Source organism: Tubulanus polymorphus, chromosome 11 (genome assembly GCF_964204645.1).
Source record: "Tubulanus polymorphus chromosome 11, tnTubPoly1.2, whole genome shotgun sequence".
Taxonomy (NCBI): domain Eukaryota; kingdom Metazoa; phylum Nemertea; class Palaeonemertea; order Tubulaniformes; family Tubulanidae; genus Tubulanus; species Tubulanus polymorphus.
The window spans coordinates 287079-299014 of record NC_134035.1 but is presented as its reverse complement, the minus strand read 5'-3'; the positions used below and the strand labels follow the sequence as shown (position 1 = coordinate 299014).

General features: G+C 38.4%; 1 protein-coding gene across 1 annotated transcript; it reads right to left on the bottom strand.

The window, feature by feature from the left end:
- Nucleotides 1-426: 426 nt before the first annotated feature.
- On the bottom strand, nucleotides 427-2402 carry LOC141912529 (large ribosomal subunit protein eL15-like). Its single transcript, XM_074803782.1, has 4 exons — nucleotides 2351-2402; nucleotides 1969-2140; nucleotides 1336-1472; nucleotides 427-843 (listed from the first exon to the last, which is right to left on the bottom strand). The coding sequence occupies exons 2-4, from the start codon at nucleotides 2138-2140 to the stop codon at nucleotides 538-540; spliced, it is 615 nt and encodes a 204-aa protein (XP_074659883.1). The 5' UTR covers nucleotides 2351-2402; the 3' UTR covers nucleotides 427-537.
- Nucleotides 2403-11936: the final 9534 nt, after the last annotated feature.

Genomic DNA, 11936 nt, shown 5'->3' with positions numbered 1-11936 from the left:
TCTTCAACAGTCTCAACTTGGTGCTCCATTGTCATTATGTCTCATTTTTGTGTATATCATGTATTTTTGACTGCTTTTCCTTTTTTATGTTCATTGACAATCTTTGTATGAACAGATTATACGATCAATAAATTGAATTACCACGCAGGTTGTTCCTCAAGTCCAGTCAAGTGTCCTGGGAAGGGCAGCAGCAGAGATCACTTGTGTAGGGTTATACATGTACAACAAAAGGGCGAAATTCCACTTCATTGGTCCATAGTTAAGTCATAGTCCTGGGAAGCAGCAGCAGCAGCAGCAGCAACAGAGAAATCGATCACTTATGTAGGGTTATACAAGGATAAATATGAATTACAAGAGATCCACAAGGTTAATACTAACAGAAACCATGGTCGCCATAAACATCAAATAAAACAACAAACAAGTTAATTATTTATTCAGCCACAACAAGTTCATTTATTGAGACTCAAGAAAGAATGACAAACAGATGACCTTGCGAAAAAAAAAATAATACAACGAAAATAATTTGGCGAGAAATTATTAACGCTTCCTGCGCATTTGAACGGTATTGTAACGTTTCCAGGCAGCGCGACGCGAACCACCCTTCGTCTTGTGGAACTTGTGTCCCTTTCCGAGGCCGCGTGATTTCTTGCCGGCCGACGTGAGGCCGCGTAGTTCACGGTGTTTGTGAACCGGGTTACAGATCCAGTTGGTATCCGCGTTACGACGAATAGCTTTATGGAACGGATCAACGAGGATCACTTCGTAGAATTTATAGGTTGAATCCTGAGCGACCCAGTACGAGTTTAATACTCGAAGACCACCACACTTCCTGCCAACACGCTCCTACAAAATACAAATTAATAAAATATTTTTATTTCGGGAAAACCATCCTATTCATATCCAGAGTTTCTTGGGTTTATAATTCAGATTACGAAGGGAAAGGTATCAGTGCTTATAGTACACCGATTGTCCTGCCTTGGATTATTATGTCACTGTTGTGAAAATGAACTATGTTCACACTCCTCAGACCACCCAGGAATGAAAGCTTTTGAGAATGGAAGGGTAGGCAGCTGAGGAGGAGGATGGGATTAGAGGTATTGTTTAAGGGGGTTTCTGAGGGTAGACAGCAGCTGACTGAGTGACTGGTTGTCGATGACTGGTGATCAAGAGCGAATCATAGGAAGATGGGTGGATAAGATCGTTTGGATGATTCTGAGGATAGGTAGATAGTTAGAGGGGGATTCTGAGGATAGGTAGATAGTTTAAGGGGGGATTCTAACCAGGGATACCAAGGCTAGACCTAATGTATGTGGAAACATAACTAATGATAATTACCTCAGCGACTGACTGATGACTACGGGCAAATTTCAGCTCATTAACTCCCTGGTTTACTGGTTTACCGTATGTAGCACCTTTAGGTACAGGTCTCTTACGTCCACCGCGACGAACACGAACTCGATAAATACAGAATCCTACAACATATAAAAAAACAAACAGGTGGTGAATTCACATAACCGATGAGATCAGCAATCTATGGTTAATTCTTAAGGCAAAGAATTTTATTCTTTGTTGACAAAATTCAAGCACAAGAACGCATGGGTTGATGGGATGACTGAATTAAATTAACCGGACCGGTCCGACTGACTGAACCAGCGCTCTGACTCTGAGCCGATTATATACCACTCTCCGAATATTCTGAGTTCACTAATTGAAAAGCAGAGACATTTCGTCAATCAGTCAGCCCAACCTAAGCATTTTGTGGTCCCATTCTAAGCCACTCATGTTTAAATGCACCTCTAAATTCCTGAGGCCGGTTCCATAGTCGGGACTTAGACTAGAGACGTTCGAAGACCAACTTAGTTCTAGAGCCTATCTAACAATATAAGACCAGTCATCAGATTTAAGACCACTTTTGGTCTTAAGCCTTTACTATGGAACGCGCTGATGATGATGATTCATTTTACGAACCTTGTTTAGCTCTGTAGCCGAGACGACGAGCCTTGTCCGGTCGGGTCGGTTTCGTAACCCGATGAATCACGGAGAGTTGACGATATTGCCAACATCTCACGCGCAACAAAAATCGCATGACATCTGTCTGCTTCTTACGGTACAACTCTTGAATGTATTTATACGCACCCATCTGAAATATAAACGATAAGCGATAACATTTTCAGAGCCGGTCGATTTCTTAATCCTAAATTCGGCCATTTCAGTCCCTTGGCAACAAATATTTTGACAATTTATGATTCTTTATTACTCTGAAATTGATATACTTGGTAAAATTCGTTTGATGGACGAACAAAAGTAAAGATTAAAGCGGATTTTCAAACGATGAAGAAATTACACGTACCTCGGCGACCCAGCTAACCCGGAAAAGAAATATTGAAGAAAGATGGCAGCACTTTACGGTCGACGCAGAAGTTTGAACGGATGAATGGAATTGAGGATAATTTCAATTATTTAGTTGTTGAATACTCTGCATTAACGCAGATTTGACTCTTTTTAGGCTTAAACGCGTTTGAAACATATATCTCTAATATTAAACTAAAGGGTGAGGTGTATAATAGCGAATAAAATTTAATTTGCTTGAAATTCTTTCTTTGGCATGTGAGCCTACCGCTTTACCGGATGTTAATACATTCCGCAGACAAAAGAGTTCTATCAAAAATGGTTTTAAATTCGTTTTACAAGGATGATCCCCTTCAAAAAACCTTAAACGATAGTAGAATTTATTATATACAATAGAATTGTATTAGATAATCAACGAAATTCTGCCAAAAAATATGTGTATTACTCGCATGCCACAGTAAGATTGCGAGGCTGAGTTAGATATCTACCATACAGTGCTGCCCCTATGAATAACGATAGCGGAATTTCAGTGAACTAAGATAGTAGCGCATATTTACCGCCGGAATTTAAATGTCCTTATTACGTACAAAACGGACCAGTGTGTCGTCTAATTCTGATTAAATATGATACCATGAATACGTTCTGAATTTTGTATGATATTTCATTATTTTTTAGGTATCATATTTAATTCTTTTTAGCTAGAAATTCACTTACTTATCAATTAATATAGTACTTACATACAGAATAAATTATCCATTTACATTTTTGAATGATAATTTATTATCAGAATTGACAAAATTTCCGTATTTCGTCTTCGATATAGTCTATTTGCGCACAAATAAACAGGGAACATACAAACACCTGTCGCTCTCTCCCAGACCATACTAGAAATACCCCGATCCAAATTTACTTTTTAAGACTCATTCTTTTATAGAACAAATGTTTGGTTCAAACGTTTCTGAGCAGTTTTCAGAGTTTGAGAATTTTCCTCGGAATCCGGCCCGCAAATCGGTAATTAGTTCGTCCACTCCTGCCGTTCGAAGACTCTGGCAAGCGAGTATTATGTTAGTTCACGTTTTCCACGCTATCGTTATACATAGCGGCAGCACTAGACGGTCGAGATTGAATTGATCGCGCTATTTTTACTGTGGAGCGGGCTCAATTCAATCGCTAATTCTTTATTTACAGTGAACTATTCCCTCAATTGATAAAGACTTTAAAGCCGCGATGATTTTAAATGTACGAATTTTGATATTGGTTAAAAAGATAAGAATTGATGCATGATATTTCATTTTCATGTCCTCAGGTACACACACTAAGGGGGACCTCACTCCAGCGACTTCGCAGACACTTCACGACAGTCAGTGGAGGTCGGGACCTACTTAAATTTAGTCTGAATCAGTCAGTCATTGTTACTACGGGTTCCGGGTTAATTGGGGAACGACGGCTAGGTGCTAGGCTAACAGGGACCTCACTCGGTGTCAAAAACCACTTTCTAACCTACACGGGCCGCACTACCCTAGCTGCTTGCATTGCACATGGTGCAGGGGATAGTTTCACAAATCTTGATGAACTGTTCTTCAACTTCCTCCAGCACCACATCTTGTTTAGCAGGTTACACCAGCTTTCTCCCACGTCACAGGCTGGGCTCTTGTGTAAAACGAGAATCTGTTAATCCAGTGCCGTACTGAAAACTGCTGAAAACTTTTGCTTAAGCCTTTACTATGTCAGAGTAATTGGCTGTTTTGCTCTCTTTTCACCCATCCTCCCTCAACCTCTCACCCCATCCACCCTCAACTTCTCACCCCATCCTCCCTCAACCTCACCCCAACCTCTCACCCCATCCTCCCCCAATCTGTCACCCCATCCTCCCCAAACCTCTCACCCCATCCTCCCTCAACCTCTCACCCCATCCTCCTTAAACCTCTCACCCCATCCTCCCTCAACCTCTCACCCAATCCTCCCCCAACCTCTCACCCTATCCTCCCCAACCTCTCACCCCATCCTCCCTCAACCTCTCACCCCATCCTCCCCAACCTCTCATCCCATCCTCCCTCAACCTCTCAGTCAGTCTTCCTGTTAATGTGATTTCAATTTTATATTTCAGGTTTTCTTCGGGCTGTCGTGTAAACTTCATCACGAAACTGGATGTTGACTTCAACTGAAATTCATCACAGTTTTACTTCTTCAGTGAACTTCTTCCGGACTACTAGTGAACTAACTGGACTTCTAGTCAACTAACCGGACTATAAGTGAACTAACTGGACTACTAGTGAACTAACCAGACTATATGTGAACTAACTGGACTATTTAGTCAACTAACCGGACTATAAGTGGATTGATACTCATAAAAATACAGTCAGTGGTGGACTCCAGGAGGTGTTGAACTCTGTATGTGGATTTGTGGAACTCGGTGGACTACCATTACTGCTAGACAAGGGCTAGTGAGTGTGCGAGTAGAATTTCTAATAAGTTTCCAAAACAATTATGAGAAAGCAGTTTATCTGTAAACACTGTTTACTGCATTTCATAAGAATTGTCAATGGGGTTATTTATAGCAGCCTGTAATTGTGTTGCAGGAATTATAATTCAGGGTTTTAGTAAAAGCATCAATTTCTACCTTAAAAATTAATTGAATATTTGACATCATTGAATAAAAATAATTTTTGGACTGAATTTCCCAGGTAAATTTCATCAAAATTTGTGACGAAATTAAGGGGGTCAAAACACGAAATCCTGAATATCTCATTTAAGGTGCCTCGGATCCAAAATCTAACCTCATATTCGTAATCAGCACCCCGAAAAACATGTCTGCACTAAATTTTATTAAAATTGGGCCAAAAAAATATTTTGACTTTGTACCCCATTTTTGGGGTGCATATTTTGGGCATTAAAACCCTTATTTGCCCATGAAGATGAATTCCGATTCAAAATCTGATTGCGGATCCGGAATCTACACCTCAGAATACATATTCCTACCAATTTTAGAAGGAATCAGAGAAAAAAAATTTTTCGCCGAAAAAAAACTCCTTGACTAACACCTTAGATTTTTGCCATTTTTGGCAAAAAAATCGAATCTCTTCGATTAGCTTGAAATTTCAGTCATTTATATTGTCAGGGGTGCTGATTCCAAATCTGCAATCAGATTTTGAATATCTCGAAAACTCTGGGGTCCAATGCCTTTTGAAAATTTAGGGGGTCCCCCCAAAAATTCGAATTTCTCATTTTCTGGGCATCGGATCCGAAAAATTCTTTCAGATTAGTGATCAGCACCCCATAATACATGTCTATACTAAATTTTATCGAAATCGGAGGCAAAAAAATATTTGACCCCTGACACTCATTTGGGGGAGTAGCCTACCTTAGATTGCCATTTCTCTGATACACCGGTAACTAGACTTAACTCTAACTCTGTATAACTGATTGGTGGCCTCAATCTATTGAGTTTCATTTATATCTTTTAGGATGTTTGTCATCGGATGGAATTATTGACTTTTGTGTTCGATGATCAAGACTACATCAGATGAACTGGATAAATATGTGTTGGCAGTGTTAGAACTCACCGGGCGGATAAACAAACAAACGAACAAATATTGGGAGAACTTGACTTCAAATTTACTCTTAAGCCTTATTCTATCATAGAAAATTGTTTCTTTAATAGTTTCAGAGCATTTTTTCTGGTTACAGTGTTAGTGGTACTATTTTAGAAAATAAAATTTAATTTGCTTGAAATTCTTCCTTTGGCATGTGAGCCTCCCGCTTTACCGGATGCTAAAACATTCCGCTGACAAAAGAGTTCTATCAAAAATGGTTTGAAATTCGTTTTAAAAAGATGATCCCCTTCAAAAAACCTTAACGATAGTAGAATTATTCATATACAATGTAATCGTATTAGATAATCATCGAAATTCGGCTAAGAAAAATATCTGTATTACTCGCATGCCACAGTAAGATTGCGAGGCTGAGTTAGATATTTACCGTACAGTGCTGCCCCTATGAATAACGATAGCGGAATTTCTGTGAACTAAAATAGTGCATATTTACCGCCGGAATTTAAATGTCCTTATTACGTACAAAACGGACCAGTGTGTCGTCTAATTCTGATTAAATATGATACCATGAATACGTTCTGAATTTTGTATGATATTTCCTTATTGTTAGGTAACATTTAATTCTTTTTAGCTAAAAATCACTTACTTATCAATTAATATAGTATTTATATACATAATAAAGTATTCTTTTACATTGTTGAATGATAGTTTATCATCTGAACTGACAAAATGTCTATGTTTTTTCTTCGATATATTCTAATTGCGCGCAAATAAACAGGGAACATACAAACACCTGTCGCTCTCTCCCAGACCATACTAGAAATACCCCGATTGAAATCTACTCTTTGAGGGCTCATTTTTTATTGAAAAATTGTTTGGTCCGAACGTTTCAGAGTAGTTTTCAGAGTTTGAGAATTTTCCTCGGAATCCGGCCCGCAAATCGGTAATTAGTTCGTCCACAATTCTGCCGTTCGAAGACTCTGGCAAGCGAGTATTATGTTAGTTCACGTTTTCCACGCTATCGTTATACATAGCGGCAGCACTAGACGGTTGAGATTGAACTGATCGCGCTATTTTTACTATGAATTCTTATATTTTTAACCAATATCAAAATTCGTACATTTAGAATCATCGCGGCTTTAAAGTCTTTATCAATTGAAGGGAATAGTTCACTGTATATAAAGATTTAGCGATTGAATTGAGCCCGCTCCACAGTAAAAATAGCGCGATCAATTCAATCTCGACCGTCTAGTGCTGCCGCTATGTATAACGATACCGCGAAAGCGAATTTTTTTTCACACCATCAGTGCTTTATTGCGCAACACCGATTTATTTCCGGTCTACATGTTCATGAATGATGAATCAGTTCAACAGAGCAGTCGTGCAAACGTGTGACGATTTATCTCGAATGCTCTTCGGTCTAAATGGCCTAGAGTAAGAGTCGTACGTAGGTAGTCGTACGTAGTAGAGACAGAGTAACCAAAAATGCTGCAAATTTATGTAACAGAATGTAAAAAATAAATAATTCCCCAATTTTATTAACATTAATTAAGGATTATATTCTATTCGACTCCAATTTTCGTTTTGTTACTTAGTGGGTTTCGTTATTCCATTTATTCCTGTTTTATAAGGAACACGTGTTTTATGTATACCGCCGGTAGATATTGCGTTTACATGTTGAGAAACAAAATGGCGGAACGGTGTGAAAAAGAAATTCGCGTCTGCGTTTAGTGTCATGTTATTCTAATAAAGTCCACTTACCGAGATTATTGCATCGCAGCGCCTTCAGTGGAGACCTTCCAAGCGAGGCTCCGATGTTGCTTGCCTTGTACTTAAATCCTCTCATCCGCCGACCACACACTGGTCAGACTGGTCGGGACTATCTTGTTTCTGGCTGATGGTCGTGTCCGCCGGGTCAGAATCCTAGTTCCTCAGTAAGGGCCAAATTCAGTTCTCGTATCTAGTCGACTAGTGGTCGGAACTAATAACCGAATGCGCTTTATTTCCGAACTATTTCCGGACGATGGTTCCGACTAACTGACATTCGGTTTCACTTAGTTCAACTTTAGTCGCGACTAGCTCCGATAACCAAAGTTCGCCCAGTAAACGTGGGTCACCAGTCAATTTCAGTCTCCTCGTGATGGAATGAAAATGTTTCGGAATTTTCTGCAAATTTTCCGAAATCCCGAAACAACTGATTCCAGACAGCCGTGTAGGTTAGCTGTTTGTTTCAATACTCTCAATTTCGACACAATTTTTCCTATTTTCGTCGTAATAGTTACCGATATGAAATTGATTTATTTTCCTCTAGAAAAATGAAGCTTTCGCAGAAAATTCCAAAACAGGTTCATTCCACAAGTTCGAATTCTGAGTATTGTCCCACTGAAGTTCTCTTCGTCAAAGAAGGCTGAAAATCGAATCTTAGTCTTAGAAGTTTTCCTCAATGTCCAAGAAAAATGGGCCTGCTGCTTTCAAGGGTTCGAATCCAGCCCGAGTTGTCCTGTGTCCACTGACGAAGGCTGCGACAGTGGGTCCGAATCAGGAATTAAAACATGATGATCCCTTATTCCGTAGAAGAGCTTGGGGTATAAACCGGGTTTAGAATAATTATAACGAGACAAGTATAAGTATACAATATAGGTTTATTTGACGCACAAGCTTTCGCTACTAATCAGTATTTATAGGCAGACTGACACTAATTAGAGAGAACCGAGTGAGAAGAGTAATTACAAATACATAATACAATACATATTACAATACACATCATATTACAATATATGGTACAATACATATCATATTACAATATATGGTACAATACAATACAATACATAATATAGTACATGGTACAATACATAATACAATACATATTACAATATATATATATATATATATATATATATAACAATACAAAACTGAGTGAGTTGATATATGATTAATTACAGAACAACAAAATAAGTGATGTATCTGGGATGCGCAAAAAGACAAATAAAATGGCGCGAAATTACTTCAAAATAAAATGGCGCGAGATGAAAAATAAAATGGCGCGAGATTACCTGTAAATAAAATGGCGCGAGATTACCTTCAAATAAAATGGCGCGAGATGAAAAATTAAATGGCGTGAGATTACTTCAAAATAAAATGGCGCGTGAAAAATTTAATTCTATCATTTTAATGTGTAATATTGTATAAGTGTATATTTGTCTATTGTTTTATATTTGTATCACTGTTATCTGTATGTGTTTTGGGGGGTTAATAGTCCAACCCCCTAGCTCTACATGTGTTAACGTTTATGTTATTTCTATTATGTAGAAAAAAGTCCAAATCGTCAATTCCTCATCCTACCAAAGTCACGCTTAACCCACAAAATCGCGGAGGCTTCGTTTTAAGGGGAGAGGTGAGGGTGGGGGGGAGGGGCGTTGGATAATTGTGAAATATATTCAAAATACCTAAGAATTAACGGTTGAAATTATGTTTTAATTGGGGGTAAAATAACTAGTTAGAACTAACATAAATTCTATTTCTCTACAAGAACTATAAGACATGTCATACAAGTCGCACCTGAATTTTTTCAAGCCACTCTGTCATCATCATTCAACTTCGGGTTCGATCTTCTGTGGCCCGGGGGGTCTTTTTCTTCTCACTGAAATCATGGACGTATCAACTCTAGTTGATAAGTCCACGCTGAAATATGTCCTACCTTATTCAATTCTTTTTTTCATCAGTAGGCGAGTCTTCCATGAAGCTGTAACACTGGGTACCGGTACCTGTTAATTAAACCTAACCTAACCCTAACCTAAAGTGCAACTATTTTTTCTAAATCTAAACCTATAAAACATAATTTCGACCGCTAATGTTAAATAAATGTTCCACCTACCTTACAGCAACCTTGTAACGCGGATGAAGCAGCAATTTGAAAATGTAATCCTTTTATTTAAGAGTCAATCTTAAAGTCATTTTTAAATTCCGTGTCCTGTTGCCAAAATCCAGTTGTATTAATAATAAATAGTTTATCAGCTCAGCTGCGTTTGTTACAATTTAATGAAAATTCTCTTTTTCTAAAACGTGTCCTATCTGAGCAATAACCAGCGACAGAGACTTCGTCACCGTGTAGAATTTCCAAGTGTAATGACAACTTGTAGGAGCGCCCACCAGTTTTTAACTGACCCCCTTAAAATTCGTAGCCGGTGATTGGTTGCATCACAAATAACAAAAGCTTCGGGCCGAATGATTTCAAAAGGTATTGCAGGTAGGTCACTGGCCATTCTTGAATTGCGGTCAACTTTTGGTATCTTTTCTTTTGAGGTTTGAAAATGCTTGTAAGTTAGAAAAAGCCAGCCTTAGGCGTCGCTTCGCGGCTGGATGTTTAGAAAGTGTAAGGGAAAAAGTGTATTGAGTGTCAGAATATTAATACTTTCACCCTCACGCAAGCCTCATGAGCGGAGCGCATGATCGGTTAAAAATATGCACGCCAAATTCAGACAAATTATGACAATTCTGTTAGTTTTAGTAACTAAACTGCTGCACCCCGTATATAGATACTGCATTTAAGTCTCACTCTTCATAACTGCTGTACTATCAACATATATAAAATAGTTTCTTATGTATTAGTATTATGTAAAGATTTCAATATAATAATTTGTCTCTCTTCGTGACAATCTGAGGCTGTCATACTGCTGACCCCTACCAGTATTTGTAAAAAAATTATTAATTTTGTATTACATTTTCATGAATATATTTTCTTTGACAAATTGTATGGAAGCCCAGGATTGGGCTTGTTGTTTGTTTAGCAAATAAATGTTTGAATTGTGATAAATATCTGACTTGAGTGTGGTGCTGAAGTCTGGTGGCAGCAGAGAGCATAGGCGCCGTCAGGGGGGTTCGGGGGGTGCGAACGAACCCCCCTTTTCGGCTAGGTTTCTTCAGTTTTCACTGTGTAAAAACTCGTGTTTTTCCACAAGGTAATCACTCAAGGTGGCGGGAAAACGCTTTAAATCGCTCCTAATTTTCAAAATTTTCTTGGGGGAGGACCCCCAAACCCCTCATGGGGACTTCGGACCTTCGGTCTTCGTCGACGTCAAAGGCAGCTTCGCCGCCTTACTAATTAGATTCACTAATTGCCGATATTCGGACCCCCATAAAAAAGTCCTGGCGACGCCTGGATAGGCCTGTTTGGCCCTTCAGAAGGAACTCAAGGGCGTAGACTTGATTCCTTGCAGAGGCTAAGAGGATATTCCCCCGTATAATTCTTTATTTACAAGGACACAAAAGTCTAGACTTCGGACTCTTTGGGATCTGGCATAATTGATGAGGACGCGGTGTCTACTTCAGTATAAATTATAATTAATAAAATCGAGCATATAATTCCCCAAATTTTATTAACATTATAATTAATTAAGGATTCTATTCTATTCGACTGCAATTTTCGTTTTGTTACTTAGTGGGTTTCGTTATTCGACATATTCCAGTTTTATAAGGAACACATGTTTTATGTATACCGGTAGTTATTGTGTTTACATGTCGAGATCACGTGATAGCATGTCACAAGCAAAGTAGAAACAAAATGGCGGACCTGGTGTGAAAAACCTGAACTAACATAATACTCGCTTGCCAGAGTCTTCGAACGGCAGGAGTGGACGAACTAATTATCGATTTGCGGGCCGGATTCCGAGGAAAATTCTCAAACTCTGAAAACTGCTCTGAAACGTTCGAACCAAACAATTGTTCTATAAAAGAATGAGCCTTAAAAAGTAAATTTGAATCGGGGTATTTCTAGTATGGTTTAAGAGAGAGCGACAGGTGTTTGTATGTTCCCTGTTTATTTGCGCGCAAATAGAATATATCGAAGAAGAAATACGGAAATTTTGTCAATTCAGATAATAAATCATCATTCAAAATGTAAATGAATAATATATTCTGTATGTAAGTACTATATTCATTGATAAGTAAGTGAATTTTAGCTAAAAAGAATTAAATATGTTACCTAAAAAATAAGGAAATATCATACAAAATTCAGAACGTATTCATAGTATCATATTT